The sequence below is a fragment of the Daucus carota genome, chromosome 5 (assembly GCF_001625215.2).
Source record: "Daucus carota subsp. sativus chromosome 5, DH1 v3.0, whole genome shotgun sequence".
NCBI lineage: Eukaryota > Viridiplantae > Streptophyta > Magnoliopsida > Apiales > Apiaceae > Daucus > Daucus carota.
Genome location: NC_030385.2, coordinates 22798623 through 22816713, shown reverse-complemented (window position 1 = coordinate 22816713; position 18091 = coordinate 22798623). Strand labels below are relative to the sequence as shown.

The 18091-nt window shown below is 34.4% G+C and overlaps 1 protein-coding gene across 1 annotated transcript; it reads left to right on the top strand.

Moving 5' to 3' along the window:
* Positions 1-5796: 5796 nt before the first annotated feature.
* LOC135152806 (uncharacterized) lies at positions 5797-17674 on the top strand. The gene is made up of 9 exons (XM_064093916.1): positions 5797-6129; positions 7189-7202; positions 7287-7339; positions 9250-9303; positions 12587-12726; positions 13602-13799; positions 16960-17109; positions 17279-17398; positions 17615-17674. Exons 1-9 carry the CDS (start codon positions 5797-5799, stop codon positions 17672-17674), a joined length of 1122 nt encoding a protein of 373 aa, XP_063949986.1.
* The last annotated feature ends 417 nt before the right edge of the window (positions 17675-18091 follow it).

The window sequence follows — 18091 nt, the reverse complement described above, 5'->3', positions numbered from 1 at the left end:
GTTGAAGTTCATGCACGCATCGATCAAACTATAACGCAATATATTTTCAACGGAACAACATTCCATAATTATATATTTATGATTTAAACGATCTATAGGGCGAGTTAATTGGTGACATAGTGTCTGGATGCCGATTTATATTTGAAATATTGATACCGTAGCATCTGATAGGGATATTGAAACATTCTATGTTTTACAAGTCGAATATTGTAAAATATGTATTTTCTGGGGACATGTTATAATTGTTTGCCACTAAACTATGTGTTTCAGATGTCAACAACAATAGTTGTCTCCGTATAATATTTTCTAATCGTATGGTGTTATATTGTGTGTGTACTGTATGTATTCTCATATATAGATATATATTAGTATTATATCATATTTATCTATTTATATATATATATTCCTATATATTAATCTAATTTAACTCCTGTCCACTCATTATACAACGGGGTTTGGTTACCACAAGCTATGATCCAAAAGAGGGTCAATCACTTATAAATCTAGAACTAATTATGTCTACTAGTACTCTCACATACTCAAGACCTCGCTGTATCTGCACCCTGGTTGATGGTGATATGATTTTTTTTTGGTCTATCGTCTCCAGAAGCTTACCGAATACTATAAATTCTTTATAACACTAATAAGTTATGGTTCTACCCACTGGAACCAAAAATAAACAAATAATTAGCGAAAAACTAAATGATCTACATTGCATGCGCACTAAAAAATATTGTACTTAAAAATATGGCTTTCATGTTACTCGACATATGCCCTTCTCCCACCTAAATATATTGATCGCCTACAAAATGGACTAAGAACTTGCTGAGAAGAATAAAAACATCATTTGATGTATTTTTGGTTAGGGCTGTACTGGAAGGAGCCACCATGTGGTTGACAACAAACTTGTTTTCTTCGTGATAATTTCATGCCATGTAATGTACCATTTCTACCTCACGGCACTATTGTGTTCCTAAGGCCTATCCATTCATATCTTGGAAAGTTAACCTCCTTTCTTTGGACCCGGGCTGATCCCCTGGATCTCCCCTCATATTTTCTTTCTATCCCCCTCTTGCACCTTCCTCATCTAGCTCGGTGGTGGTGGTCTCTTGATTTTCCTCATATGTTCCTTTTGAGCTTTGAGCTTTTCTTAAACTGCCTAAAAGTCTTTTCATCCAAGTGTCAGATTCTTGTGACAATTTCTGCCTCATTGGGGCATACATTAAACAAGTAAAAAAAAACAACATAACATTAAAGTACAGTCTGGTGATTGTGGATGATTTTACAAGATTTACTTGGACTTATTTTCTTCACTCCAAGGATGAAGCTAGTGAAATCATCATCAATCATATCAAGATAGTTGACAACATTGATCCAGGAAGAAAAGTCTCAAGGATCAGAAGTGATAATGGGACTGAGTTCAAAAACTCTGTTATGAAGAGTTTCTGTGAAGATAAAGGAATTCACCATGAGTTCTCTGCTGCAAGAACTCCCCAACAAAATGGTGTAGTTGAAAGGAAGAACAGACTCTTATTGAAGCTGCTAGAACAATGCTTGAAGAATCAAAGTTGCCAACTTACTTTTGGGCTGAAGCTGTTAACACAACATGTTATACTCAAAATATCTCTTTGATCAATCAAGCACAAGGATTGACTCCCTATCAATTGTTCAAGGGAAGAAGCCAACATTGAACTTTCTGCATGTCTTTGGATGCAAGTGTTTTGTGTTAAGAAATCAAGGTGAAAATCTTGGTAAATTTGAAGCAAAGGCAGATGAAGGAATATTTGTTGGATATGCTGCTGGAAAAGCCTATAGAGTTTATAATCTAAGATTAAACATTGTTATGGAATCCATCCATGTGATGTTTGATGACAAGAAAATACAAGGCTTAGATGATGAAGGATTTCATGATGTTCTTCAATTTGAAAATGAATCTGAAGGAATAATTGAACTGGAAAGTGATGATGATGACTGTGTTGAAAGTGTAAATTCTGGTGTAATTCCTCAATCAATTGGTAATAATTTACCCAATACCAGAACAACAGTTGATGTAACTCAATCTACATCAATGGCTAATGATTTATCCAATACTAGTTCATCAACGGCTGTTAATTCAAGGTCCATACACTTAGGGGGAGCTTCTCAAAATGAAACTGACTTCACCAATGAAGCCAGTTCATCCAGATCAAATCTTCCTCCACAAAAGAAATGGACAAGGGATTATCCCTTTGAGCTTATTATTGGAGATGCTGCTGCTGGTGTCAAAACAAGAAGAGCTACTATGGATGAATGTCTATACAGCAGCTTTCTCTCTCAGGAAGAACCTAAAAAGGTTGAAGAAGCGCTTCTTGATCCTGACTGGATTTTAGCTATGCAAGAGGAGCTGAATCAGTTTGAAAGGAACAAAGTGTGGAAGCTGGTACCCAAACCCAAAGATAGAGTAATTGTTGGTATAAGATGGGTATTCAGAAATAAGATGGATGAAAATGGTGTGGTGACAAGGAACAAAGCAAGACTGGTTGCTAAGGGATACTGTCAAGAAGAAGGAATAGATTATGATGAGACATTTGCTCCTGTAGCCAGACTTGAAGCCATAAGAATCTTACTTGCTTATGCTGCCCATGCTAATTTCAAAGTCTATCAAATGGATGTCAAGAGTGCCTTTCTAAATGGTGAGCTTGAAGAAGAAGTTTATGTAAGTCAGCCACCTGGTTTTGAAGATCCAAATTTTCCAGAATTTGTATATCTTCTCCTGAAAGCTCTCTATGGATTGAAGCAAGCACCTCGAGCCTGGTATGACACCTTATCACAGTTTCTTCTTGAGAATCACTTCACAAGAGGTACTGTTGATAAGACATTATTTTATAGAAATGTTAATGGTTCTAGTATACTTGTTCAGATTTATGTGGATGACATTATATTTGGTTCTACAGATGAGAAACTTTGTAAAAAGTTTGCCAAGCTAATGCAAAGTAAATATGAAATGAGCATGATGGGAGAATTGACTTATTTTCTTGGTTTGCAAGTCAAACAAGTGAGTGATGGCATATTTATAAGTCAAACTAAATATGTCTATGACTTATTGAAAAAGTTTGATCTTATAAATTGCTCAACTGCTAAAACTCCCATGGCCACTGCCACTAAACTTGAATTGAACACTAAGGAAAAGAAAGTGGACATTTCAAGTTATAGAGGCATGGTTGGTTCTCTTTTATATTTAACAGCCAGTAGACCTGATATAATGTTTGCCACATGTTTTGAGCTAGATTCCAAGCTGATCCTAGGGAATCTCATTTAATAGCAATTAAAAGGATTTTCAGATATCTCAAGGGTACTCCAAATCTTGGCATTTGGTACCCTAGAGATTCTGGCTTTGATTTAATTGGTTTTTCAGATGCTGATTATGCAGGGTGTAAAATTGATAAAAAAGCACCACTGGCACTTGTCAATTTTTAGGAAATAAACTAGTCTCTCGGTTTAGCAAAAAGCAAAACTCAGTTTCTACATCAACTGCAGAAGCTGAATATATTGCAGCTGGCAGTTGTTGTGCACAGATTCCGTGGATGAAAAATCAATTGGTTGATTATGGATTGACCATTTCCAAGATTCCTATTTTCTGTGACAACACAAGTGCCATTGCCATAACAGAAAATCCAGTGCAGCACTCAAGAACAAAGCACATTGACATAAGGTATCATTTCATTAGGGAACATGTAATGAATGGAACAATTGAACTCCATTTTGTTCCCAGTGAAAAGCAGCTAGCAGATATTTTCACCAAACCACTTGATGAATCTACATTCTCAAGATTAGTAAGTGAACTTGGTATGTTAAATTTCTCTAGTTAATATTCTACCTGTTTTATGCAGCCTGTGATAAGTGACAGATAGGATATTGAACTTTCTTTCTCAATTTATCCACTATCGATCGCTATTTTAGCCATTGATAGTGTGTCACATATCAATGGATAAGTAAATACAATTTTGACATATCAACGGCTCTTTTATTTAGCCATTGATATGTTAAAATAGCAATCGTCAGTTCCCAATTTAATTATCGATCGGTATATACATACATATATGTAAATATCGATCGGTGACGCTTGGCTACTTTTTGAACGGTTACTTTATTTACTTTTACTGAGAGTATAAATAGTTTGCCTTTAATTTCATTTCTCTTTTCACCTGCATTTGCAAACTCTTAACTCTCCTTCTCTCACAACTCCTACTTGACTAATACCATTTCTTTTAATACATGTTTATTCCTGGCTGAAGACAGTGTACCTGAAGCTGGACAACAGAACTTCATACTCACAGGGAATCAGAAGTGAAATTCTTAAAAGAATTGAAGATATAAGGAAGAAATGGAATGAACCTTCTGATCTCCCCTTAAGCTTGTCCCTCCCTAATACTGGTAGCTGCATTCACAATCATCCCTCAAGACTGATGACTTTTAGAGATGATCAAGGCATTAAAAGATTTTTCAGATTAAAGGATCATGCTAGAAATGCTGATATAGACATCTTGAGGGCAATGCAGAACAAACTCAATTCTAAGATCACAGAAGAGGCCAAGTTCATTGAAGATCTAGAGAGGGAGATCAACAAGAAATTGTCCAGACAGAAGAAAAGGAATCAATGAATATCTGCTCAGTCTAGAGGAGCAAAAATCCAATCCATTCCTAAAGATATAAATAGGGGGAGATTGTTAGGAATATGTGATGCTTGATGATACAAGGTATTTTATTCTTACTTAGAATAAAATTGCATGTAGCTGATCAATTGGTAGCATGCTAAGACAGTATCAATTGATCAGATTGACCCATCAACGGCTGATGAGGTATTGTAACAAAGCTGGAGCATTTTAGCAGTTGATGTAAAAATAATGTGTACTTTTAGATTAGTAGTTGATCTATCAATGGATGTTTAGATAGGGTGACATAATTGTAAATATGAGAAGTCATGTAATCTATTCAAGTGAAGTGAAGATCGATCGGTAATTTAAAGTATCAATGGCTATTTGGAAAGAAGATTATCAACCGCTACATCAACATCATCATTATCCCATAACTCAAAGAAGACTATCAACTGCTATTTCAGTGTATCATCAATTGATGATATTAGCAATTGATTATCAGCAATTGACAGCTAGAAGTCAGGGAAAAGATAAAGTTCACATGGGTTGATGTGACAGATGCTACACCAGCTTTGGAAGCTAAACCAAAAGGAGTTTAGTCAAATATTGAGAACCTCGAAGCCTACCATTTCTGGCAAAGCAACAAGAATTTCAAGCTGCCAAATGCAGTATCAAGTCCAAGAAATTCTATATTTGTACTAGCTAGAAAGTGAGTAGGAAAATACTTTTACAGACTAGTTTTGTTTGTAGTAGTATATATTCACTTTGTAATTTCACATTTCAGAGTATCAAACACCAAGAACTGAGGAGCAGAGTATTAGAGAAAGTTAGCAAGAAATTGTAAGCTTCTGCTCTTCATTCTTTTGTAAGCAGCCAAGTATTTTTACTTGGAAGGTTCTTGATATAAAAATCTCTCAGGTGGATCAAACAATCCACCTGAAATTTTTAAGATCCTTGTTCTTTAAATTTCTGTTTTAGCTTTTATATTCTCTTGTAATTTGAATATCATCTGCTGTGCAAAAAGTTATTGAAATTTTTGTAGATTGTATTCAACCCCCCCTTCTACAATCTAACTTATTGTTTGAATTGTCTGAATAACAATTGGTATCAGAGCCAGGCTTCTAACATACAAGAAGTTTTCAGATCCTAAAGACAATCAACAATGGGAAGAAGAGATGAAGGAGTCAAGATTCCAATGCTGGTCAGAGAACACTACTTTCATTGGAAGGTGAAAATGAGAATGCATCTTCTCTCCTTGGATCCTAGCTACATCAACTGTATTGAGAAAGGACCACATGTTCCAGTTAAAATCAACACTGCCCTGAGACTTGATGGAAGTGAAGCTGAAGATGTTGAAGTGCCTAAAAATCCTTCTGAGTTCACTGAGGAAGATGAGAAAGAAGTGCACAAGGATAACAAGGCTATGAACATTCTGTTCAATGGTATTGATGATGACATGTTTGATAGTGTTATCAACTGTCCAACTGCAAAGGAAGTATGGGACACTATATATTCAAACTTTATGTGAAGGCACTGATCAAGTTAGGGAAAACAAAATGCAGCTGTTTGTTCAACAGTATGAGAGTTTTCACTCTAAATCTGGTGAATCTCTAAATGATTTCTTTAACAGATTTCAAAAACTGTTAAATGGATTAAAGTTGTATGGTAGAATCTACATGGTCAAGGATTCAAATCTCAAATTCTTGAGAGCCTTACCTAGAGATTGGAAACCCATGACTGTTGCTCTAAGACAGGCTCAGAATTTTAAACCCTAGTTACAAATGTGTTGAATGCACGATTAATTTATGCGTTATTTTTAAAAATTGTGATGTTTTTTCAAGAAATTTTAACATGAATACTTTTGATAGCTAAGGATTAACATGATGGGAGAATAAAAAAAATTCAAAAAAAAGTTTGTAAATTTGTAACTTTAAAAAGTTTTTATTTGATCATATCTCTATATATATATGAATGTATGTCATGGCACCTGAGTTTGGTGGTGCCCAAAAAATCAATTCTTACCGTATTATGCTAGAAAATATGATAAATTTTGAATTAAGTATTTATTTAATAAAGTTAATTATGTTAAAAAATTAAAAATTATCTACGTAAATGATATCAAATATTTTTCGTGAAAAGCATGTATAATGTCTTATAAACATATATAAAAAACCGAGATTTTATTACTAGATTTAAAAGTATTTGGATGACTCGTTATCTCCCGACCACCATTCACATAGAATAGTATTACATTTGTACTTTAGAGGGTAAATACGTCTTTTCAAAAACCCTAAATTTTGCATATATAACCAACTTGTTGTTCATCGTGCCCAACCCCTAAATTGCCTAGTTTCAGTCTAGCAGCCGTCTGTCTCAATCTCAAAGTCTATATAATCACAATCTTGAATCGCCCGTGTCTCTCACTTCAACATTATGAATATATGGTCTAATTTAATTTCTACTTATATATGATTCAAATTGTAAGTATATCTCATCTATGTCAAATTCTACGTATATCTGGTCTCAATCTGAGTGTGTCAATCTCAATATCTAGGTACATATCTCCAAGTAATTTTTAACTTTATATTCATGTTATTTTCGTTTGTGGTTATAATCTATCGTATTTTTATTGTTTCATTTGTTTGAATACAGGTTAAGTTTGGTTCCAGACTATTCAGCAGTTCTCCAAATCGACTATCAAATCTGTAAGTATGAGCTAAATCTTAATCAATTTCTAATATCCAACATTTCTCAAAATAAAATTTTAAATTTAATTCTTTAAGATTGGCCCATATCATTTTCCATTCATTTCTTTTTTTTTTGAAATCAAGGTAGAAGTTTAGAATTCTTCGCATCGAACATTGAATATTGGTTGCTATCTTTATTTATTATTTCATGATTTGTATTATTATTATTATTATTATTATTATTATTATTATTATTATTATTATTATTATTATTATTATTTCCTTTCTTTTTAATAAAAAAGAAAATGAAATGATTTTGAAAGCGAATCTCGAACATGAATATTTCCTTATTTGTTCAGGAACCACGATCGAACACTTTTCGATTTGAAAACCGAATAGTGGGGTTCGTTGTCGGTTTTGATGATTCTTGGCCAAAACTCCCTTACTTCGGTGCCGAAAATGTCTAGGAGGGGAGTCCCTCGTTAGTTTTATAGATAGCGCCCAAACCCCTCTCTGTTTGGTGCATATAAGCTGAACATGAGGTGTTTTTTTCTCTAGTCCTGTTTTCTAATCGGGTATTTTTCTGAATCTGTTCAACTCAAAGCTCGAATAAGATGTTCGTTCTTGTATTCGTCCTTCCTAAAGGATGCAATACATGAATTTGTGTGGGTTTGGACCTGAACAAGAATCTTATTTTTTTTAATAGAACTTATTTTTACATTCGTTGACTGGTAATTATTTTTATAATCATCATGATGACGACTCGAAAAGGGATCTATTTTACAGAATTCGTGGAGTGTTTTCTAGATTCCTTTGAGGGGATAATATTAACATCCTGCCCTACAATTCTTCAATTATTTCAAAGCCAATCTAATCACTCGTAAAAGCAAAAATACACTTTCATTTTGCCTCTATAAAATGGTGTAAAGAGGTCTCATTTCCTCTCTTCTTCTTTCATTCTTCAAGCATTCTATGTTCCTCTGTTCTCAAATCTTTTGATGGTTTTTATGGAAAACCTTATTTTATCTCTCTCCCTCAAGATGGCTGACTCCAATTCTTCCAGTGAGATTAATATTCCTATTTACGACAATGGAAAATAAATGAAGTGGTCAAGGATCCTCGCCTTACTCTGGCAAAGAATTCATTGTCCATGTGAGTTGTAGTAAACATTCACAACATTTTTGATGAGTTTGGCAATGCATCCTAAACATGCTTTGTGTGAAGCGACAACATCCCCTCCAAGTATAACCAGTAGCTAGCAGATCTCCAAGCCAACTGTTTAAGATTAGTTGCAGCGATAGCCAACGAAGGGGCCTGCATCCAAGTCACGGTTTCTTTACATCCATAAGGAACCCTATATACATGCTTCAGGTTTCAACCTCCTTGTTCATTTATCATCTTCTGGCGGAGGCTAGAGTTTTCCCCACCCAGCTCATGCCCAACAGTAGTTGGAGGTTCATATTTTGCTACCTTTTTCAATATAGCGAAAACAACTTAGCTCCTATTATTGTCGTGTTTCATTATCTGTTCAAATTCTTGAACTCTCTAACCATAATTGTGGGTACATATCACCCACCGTAGTTTGGAAATCTCTTGCTTTCACCCGAGTGCCTCTCTAGACTATTCTTAAATAGAAGAAATAGTGGTATTGGGTCGAGGTCGAGGGGGGTGATTGGAATTAATTTTAAAGCCAACTTTCTTCATGCTATCAATAAACATACCCAAGTATCAACCTAGCAGTGGATGACAAAAATGCAATTAAAGTTCATATAAGGGACTGTGGCCATTTTGTGCAGGCCTATCTCAGAACTTTTTTTTCAAAGGCTTATTTTAAGCCTTTTGGGGCCTGTAGGCATGACTTCTTATTTCTTCCATCATTCTTCCTTTTTCTTATTTTATGTTTTAAATGTTTCTTATTGTTTTTCTAGCCATGGTAGCTCTGGGCAAGATATTTGCTCAAAGGGAGGCTGGTGCAGTAAAGGGTGCTAGGGCGATAAAGCCAAGGAGGGTAGAACATCCTCTAACTTTTAGTGGTTGAGAATGAGAAAGGAGTTCCCTTCTTTTTGAAAAAAAATGTCTACACAATTTGATAAGACGCCCTTTGATCCAAAAAGGGGTCCAAATGGTCCAAGTTTTCCACCTCTCCAAGAGATCACCGAGGAATTATCAAAACTTCTGATGATTCTCATATTGAGTTCTAGGGAACTCACGCCATTGCAACAATATGTGTCCTTGTTTTTTAACTCAGTTACTTTCTTCATTTCTTACCTTTGACTTGTTCAATTTTCCTCTTCTTTTGTTTCTTTCAAGCAAATGTCTCTCTATAGTAGCTTTGCATAATCTTAGTTATTGGAGAATGCCAAATAGAAGAGGAGCTGTAAAAATCTCAACATGCATGGATGTTGAGTTTCGGGAGATTTGCTCGGGATAGCTCATTGCCATCATGTTGCCATATCCTTCTTCTTCTTTTGCTCAGAGGGTGGTAACATATTTTATTCAAGTTACTTCTAGCCTTCTGGAAAATAAGGTGGAAGCTGCTCGGCCATGAATTCCACAAAGGTAACCTTAAAAAAGTTTCAAGTCACGATTTTCTTCCTCCTCTTAAGATCCATCTCTTGGGAAAAAATTATAAGTACTTGTAAAGTGCATTATAGATATCTTAATTGTAATTGATACAACCTAACAAGGCTTTCCTCTAACTCTGATTCCTGGATTCACATTCTTTTTAAGCCAAATGACATGCTCATCTCATAGCTTGCCAATTAATTTATCAAGTTTCCTTGGACATACCATTAGGTTGATTCAAGGTAAAAGATCTCCAAAATATTCTTCGATGTTCTCTTCTTTTTATAGTCTCCACACCTTTTTGTATGTAGTGTCTACTAAATGTTGAAGTTCATGCAAGCCCATCGATCAAACTATAACGCAATATATTTTAAAAGGCAACAACATTTCAATAATTATATATTTATGATTTCAACGATCTATAGGGCGAGTAATTCTTTTACATATGTCTGGATGCCGATTTATATTTGAAATATTGATAAATGTATGAATTTATAGGTGATATTGAAAAACTATATATGTTTACAAGTAGAACATTGTAAAATATGTTATTTTTTGGGTGACATGTTATTATGTTTGCACACAAACTATGTTGTTCAGATGTCCAACAAAATAGTTGTCTCCGTATAATATTTTATAATATGTATGTGTGTATATATGGTGTGTATGTATGTATATATATATATATATATATATATATATATATATAATATATATATATATATATATTAACTCCTGTCACTCCATTTATACCAAGGGTGCTTGGTTACCACAAGATATGATCCAAAAGAGGAGTCAATTCCAATATATAAATATAGACCTACATATGTTACTACTAGTACTCTCCATTACTCTAAATGACCTCTTGTATCTGCACCTTGTTGAGGTGATAGATTTTTTGTCTTATCGTCTCCCGAAGCTTACGAATACATATAAATTCTTATATTAATAAATTATAAAGTTCATGGTGTATACCCAATGGAACCAAAATAAAAATAATTAGAGAAAACTAAATGACTACATGCATGAAGAACTAAAAACTATTGTAATCTAAAAATATGGATGTCATGGTCACTAGAAATCTGCAATTCTCCCACATAATATATTGCATCGAAATACAAATGGCACTAAGAACTTGCTAGAAGTAATAAAAATCATTAAGTATTTTGGTAGGATTGTAAGCGGAAGGAGCAACTTGTGGTTGAAACCAACTTGTTTTGCCTTCGTGATAATTTCATGCATGTCCTGTACCATTTTACCTCGGCACCTATTGCTCGTTCCCTAAGCCTATCCATCTCATCATCCTTGGAAAGTAACTCCTTTTCTTTGACCTCGGGCTGATCCCCTAGGATCTCCAATTCATAGTTCTTTCTTCCACCTCTTGCACCTTCTCATTATGCTGGTGGTTGGTGGTCTCTTGAATTTTCCTATATTGTTCTTCTTGAGCTTTGAGCTTTTCCGAAACTGCTTCTAAAAGCCTTTTATCCAAGTGAAGATTCTTTTGCACAATTTCTGCCTCATTGGCACTACATTAAACAAGTAAAAACAACATAACATTAAAATGGCGAAATAGTAATAGGCAGCAAAGCTAAAATAACCACTATAATCCCAATATCTCCTACCCATCAACCATGTAATATTAAGTGAACTTAAAAAAATTGTTAGCCTCTACCATACCTTCAAATGAATTTAGTTTGAGAATCCATATCCACAAAATTTAATGTGGTCAAGCAACACTGTAATGGCTCCCACCATCTTCAGCCTGAGCACCTTTTCTTGTTTGCTGGTGACTGGATTGACCTCCAGCATGATAACTCTGTCCTACATCATATTTTTTTTGGTTTTCACAGCACTTCTGTAAGGACTATTTTCAAAGCACTTGTGAAATTCTCTAGACACCATTTCAGGTACAGAGGAGGCAAGACTTAAAACCTCCACCAACTCTTGCCAAGTGTAGTTTCAGTCTGGTAATAATGTTTACCACCTTCAAACAGTAATTGCTCTTGATCTTTATTCCCTTCCGGGCCTCTGTTTCAAATTGAGCATCAACCTTAATGTCGTGCGCCCAAAGTTGCATCAAGAGTACCGCTATCACTATTGACATTACATGATAATGAAACAAAAGAGCGGTACTGGTGTTTATGCCACTTGGGCACACGGCACAAAGATTGATTCTCATTTTGAAACAGAGGTCCGGAAGGGAATAAAGATCAGTTGAAATTACTGTTGAAGGTGGCTACCATCATTATCAGAGTGAAACTACACTTGGAAAGAGTTGGTGGAAGTGTTATGTCTGCCCCTCTGTACCTGAAATGGTGTTCGGAGAATTTTGCAAATGCTTTGAAAACAGTCCTTACAGAAGTGCTTTGAAATCCAAAAAGAATCATATGATATAGGATGAAGTTATCATGCTGGAGGTCAATCCAGTCACCAGCAAACAAAGACAAGTGCTCAGGATGAAGATGGTGGGAGCCATTACAACGTTGCTTGACGACATCAAAATATTATGGATATGGATTCCAAAGCTAAATTCATATTGGAGGTATGTTAGAGAAGCTTACAATGTTTTAAGTTCACCTAATATTACTTCCTGTTAGGCAGGAACCTAGAGATTGGGGATTACAAGGGTTATGTTAGGTTTGTTTTCGGTTGCTGTTGCGTCCTCCTAATGTTAATGTTTTTTTTACTTGTTTAATGCAGTGCCCAATGAGACAAAAATTGTGCAAAAGATTCTTCACTTGGCCGGAAAGGCTTTTAAGGATTTTAAGGAAAAGCTCGAAGCTCACGAGGAACAATATAGAAAAATTCAGGTTACCAACAACCTCCAACTTAATGAGAAGGTGCAAGAGGTGGATGAAAAAAAACTATGAATTATTAGATCCTAGGGGTTAAACTCGAGGTCAAAGAAAAGGAGGTAAACTGCTAAGGACGATGAGATGGATAGGCTTAGGAAAGGAGTAATAGCAGCCGAGGCAAAATGGTACCGGCAGGGAAAAAATGAAATTATCATGACAACAAACAAGTTGGTTTCATCAACAAGATGCACCTGCCTTTCTCTTACAATCCAACTGAAAATACTCAATGATTATTATATTACTTGTAACAAGTTCTCACTTCCATTTGTATTCGGATGCAATACACCATCAACCTTAATTATTTATATAAGATTTTATATGTATTTGTAAGCTTCCGGAGATGATAATACACAAAATCTACTACTTGAACAAGCTACAAATACAAGAGGTGGTTCAAAGTAGCAGAGACTAGCACCGGTAACACAGGGTCTATATTAATATACAGGATTTGATTCCTCTTCGACGATCATATCGTGTCCAAAGCACCCTTGGTATATTAAATTGTATATAATATAGCATTGATATATAGTGATCATGCATTAATATGTATGGGAAAAAAAATTGAAAGTAACCATCATTGTCAATGGAACAGGCCATACGCGTCTAGCCTATAATACATGTGGAGATGGAGCAAAAGAAACATCATTAGTCTTACTGATGTTGTCAAATATTAAATTTGAATTGTTTCTTGGTCAGGCTAGTATTTCGATGATGTCAAATATTAAGTTTGATGCCTATATGCTACATTGCAAGAGAAAATCAAGCAGACGAAGTCTTTTCTAGCTAAGGCTGCTTTCCCTGAAAATGCTAATTAAACTCCTTCCCCTAATATCAAAATAGATAAAAATGCCATTCAACAGAAGCAAGATTTGTTGGTGACGCTGCAAGAAAGGCTTCCAAGAAAAGGAAGTCATTCTTCATCCCTGTCAAAGTTGTCCGAGCTTGTCGGAAGAGCAGAAGCATCAAAATTTGCTGAAGGCACACGTAAAGTCGTTGAGGAGGTTTCTCATTGTATTTACAGGATCATGTCCAATACATTGGGCGGTGTACAACAGATGGTAAGTGTTTTGCCTACACGTGAGGTCACACAACTTGTACTAGATCGGGAGCTGGCCAAGCTTGACGCTGCAACTTTTCCAGACCCATGCCAGGAGCTATTGAGGACTCATTACATACGTGCAGATAGATGAGTTATTGAGGACTTATTACAGACGTGCAATTTTTCAGACCCCGGCCAGGAGGATGACAAGGTCATTGTAGAGGTACATTACTTATTTGTCCATTGTGCTATTTATTTGCTCGAGGATTTATTCTCAATGATTGTTTAGTTAATTTGTTAATTAAGTATCATGTATGTTTGGGTTTTGCTCCGTAGTTATTCTATTTTTATAATCTTTAATGACTTATTCTCTAAACTTTATTTTGTAATCTCATGTTGATATAACAGCCTAGTCAGCCAGCGGGAAAGCCAAAAGAAACTGCTGTCGAGGAGACAAGTGAGATTGAAGGAGTTTGACCCCGATACCCATTTATTCCCCTTACAAGTTTAGAAAAGTGAGGCCCATATACTGTGTTGGTTGTTAGAATTGACATTTTGCTACTGCACTTGATATTTTAGATCAGTGATGATGTCAAAAATTAACTTTTATATTTTTAGTTGATGGATTGTGATAAAAGTGATTGTAACTCTCTATATTTTGGTAATGACTTGAATATTTTTTTTATTTAGCTAAAGGTAATGGTTATTTGGCTTAATATTTACATTTGTGTCTTTATATGTGGATATTAGTTAATTTGTACTTGATTTAAAGCAATTGTTATTAGGTTTATACATGTTGGCTAGAAATCTGCATAGATTGTACTTTTTTAAATATGGTATAATAAATTCGATCATGAAATAAAATAGGTAAATAATTTTGACCATTATTTTCAACCAATTAAATTCGACCGAAAAAATTCGATATAATATTATGAGCGGGAAAATAAGAATTTTCGGAATCATGGGCATTCAAATTGTTTTGGCAGAATTAAAATAAAGCCTCTTGGCTTCGCCAAGGAACCCCATCTCTCAAAAATTCAAAACCTTCTTTCTCAGTTGATCGATATTTGATTCTATACATGCAAATCCATTTATATGATATGAGTTCTAATCCTCTCCCGTTATCATGATGGCGTCCTCCGTTACAACGGCGGTCATACTCGCGTGCTCTCCGTCGATCACTACATCTCTTTCTCAGGTTGTTGATTCGATTTTAAGGACTTAATTCTTTGGATTCGGTAAGTTTATTCACTCAATATCATATGTAATCAAGATATTCCCGTCTCTTTGAATAGGTACGTTTTTTCTCGAATATCTTGTTGTTGTGATCAAAGATAATTGTTTGTTGTGGTTATTGTCCAATTTGTTTGTTTTGTATATTTTACGATAGCATATCTACTTCATAGATATCTTTTCATATTTTTGCTCTTCTGATTTTAAGGTTGTGTAAAAAATTTAGGTGATCGAAAACTTGGATTTGTATCTGGTTTGTTAATTTTGTTTGGATTACTGTGTAGATCAGGTCGAGTTTGTAACCGTTTCCCGAATTTTTCTGACATGCTTTTGTCTTTGCCGTAATTTTGTTATGGTTGGCCGTAATATTATTTTGAAATCAGATCCATTGTAGAGTTCGATAAGTGTTCTTGGTGTTCTTGATTGTGTGGGTTGTTAAGTGTGTGCTTGATCTTCTATATTAATAGTTTTAATTTGTAACATGGTTTTAGGTGCATGTAACATTTTATTTTATTTATGTCATTGTTTCTATATAATACATACATTTTTAAATCGGAAAAGAATCTAATTTGGTATGTTTAGCATTAGATTGTGCTAATTTATCATTTAATTTGATGTTTCATATTGCATGTGCTAATATTATGGCTAATTTGTGATATTTCAAATTTCTTGCAGGTTAAATACTCTTTATGAATATTTATTATCTTTTATGAGAGTCATCATTGATGACTTTATTGTGCTTTTAATGGCTTTTAGTACCTTTTGGTTGTCATTTTATGTCTTGTGTTACCATTGTGATGGTCATTATATATGATATATATATATATATATATATATATATATATATATATATATATATATATATATGTTTTAATGTCTATTATGTTACTACTCGATTAAATATTTTAATTTTATGAGTCTAACCAAAGGATTTTCCTTTGGTTAGATTTCTCTTGTTAGTTTTAATTATATATTTTATTTTTTTATTTGTACTCTATTAAATATGTACGCTCTTTTCTTTTTTGTTTTCATTAGATTTATTATTTTTTAACATTAATTAAATTTATATATATATATATATATAACATATATATATATATAACATATATGATTTCTTGTATATTGATTTATGTTTTGTTTTGTTTGTTTCTCTTTTCTGGATACTTTGGAGCGAGCTTTCCTTGTGGGTATTCTTTTCTAATTCATTTAAGCTTTATTGTCTAAACGTCCGGAGTTATGCTTGCATGACTTTCGGTTAGATGATAAACTTTCTTGAAAGAAAGATATCCCGGATGCAGTTTATTGTATTTCATCCGTAGGATGATCAATTTCATCCGTAGGAAGGTTCTTGGCGGTAGGAAGCCGCAAGAGAAGTTGTATGATGATGGGTAGTAGTGGTTAGTTTTGTAAGTTATGATGAAAAGTGTATGTGACTATTGGTGATGATAGACAATGGTGGCAAGTCATTGAAACGTCTGGTAATGGTGGTAAGAGGTCCATTATTACGATTTGGGTGAAGATGATGGTCATATACGTTGCATATATGTATGTGTATATATATATATATATATATATATTTATTTATATTCGCGAGATATGCTATATTGAAATTAGTAATATGTTATGTACAAATTAGTGATTTCTGTAGTTAAAAATAGTGATAAAAAACTGTCCAGAAACTGGATTTAGTTTTTAAGGCTAATTTGGTTTCTAGTGGAGTAGGAATATATATATATATATATATATATATATATATATATATATATATATATATATATATTTATATATATATATATATATATATATATATATATATATATATATACAGGCTCATGAACAAATAGAAATCACTCTTAAAATAAAAACTAGAAACCAATACAAAGTTAGTGACATTCTTAGTACAATTTAGTGATATTTTCTTTAGGATTTAGTGATCTGTGTTGCAGGAATTAGTGAAAACTTGCAGAAACTGCCCAAAAACTCCAGATTTGTTCGAGATCTCCAGATCTGTTGATGTTTTTGATTCAGATGGTGGTGACGGTGGTGGAGATGGTGGAGTTGAAGGTGGAGATGGACGAAGGATGATTGTAGCGGAGGTCTGGGCGGCTTGAAGTAGGGGGTCGGAGCGTTGCCGGAATAGTGGCGGCTCCGCTGCGTTTTGAAGTTAAGCCGAGGTGGAGAAAGAAGTATGAACGGGGTTGAAGGAGGTTGAAGCAGCGACCAAGATGGGGCTGGTGAAGATGGAGGTCGAGATTGTGTTGTTAGAGAAATAATGGAGGTGGAGATGGAAGTGGTGGTTTTGGAGGGGGCGGGCTACATAAAGGTGGTGGTGGTTATGGAGGAGGCGGGGACGGAGGTGGTGGCAGTGGCGGATGTGGAGGTGGGGTTGGTGAAGATGGAAGTGGAGATGGGGTTATTTAAGAATTTAGTGGTATTTGTTTTAGAATTTAGTGATATTCCAGCTTGGTTTTTAGTTTGTAGAATAAGGCGGTCTCTATTAAGGTAAGACTATATATATATATATATATATATAGTGGGTAACCAGTTACGTAACTGGTAACTAAGTAACTTCTAATCTTAACCATTAGATATTACATGCAGATGAGTTATGCTGGTACGCGAAGCAGAGGAGCCGTGCGACAGTTACCACGCCTAACCTAATTACTCCAGTCACAGGAGTAATCCATATCCTAATTATTTAATTTTATCAGATTCGGATCGGATCGGATCAAGAGTCAGATATTTTACAAGTCAATCCATATTCGGTTCATTCGAATCATGGATAATCGAATCGGATCTCCGATCCACTAAAATTTATGAAATATATTTTTTCACCGTGAACAATGTTTTAACCTTCCACAAAAAAAAAGTGATATTTTCTAGCTATATTATTAATTCATGAGTTTTAATATAACAAGCACAAAAAATAACTAATAAAGCAGTAAAGTAAAGTCTGCAATTTCACGTTATTAAAAAAAATGTAACTGAAAAACTTTGTTGGTTGTTCCTATAAAACCTTTCATATAATGTATCAAGTGAATAGAAAAACAATAAATAAGTTGCTTAATAGTTTTAGAG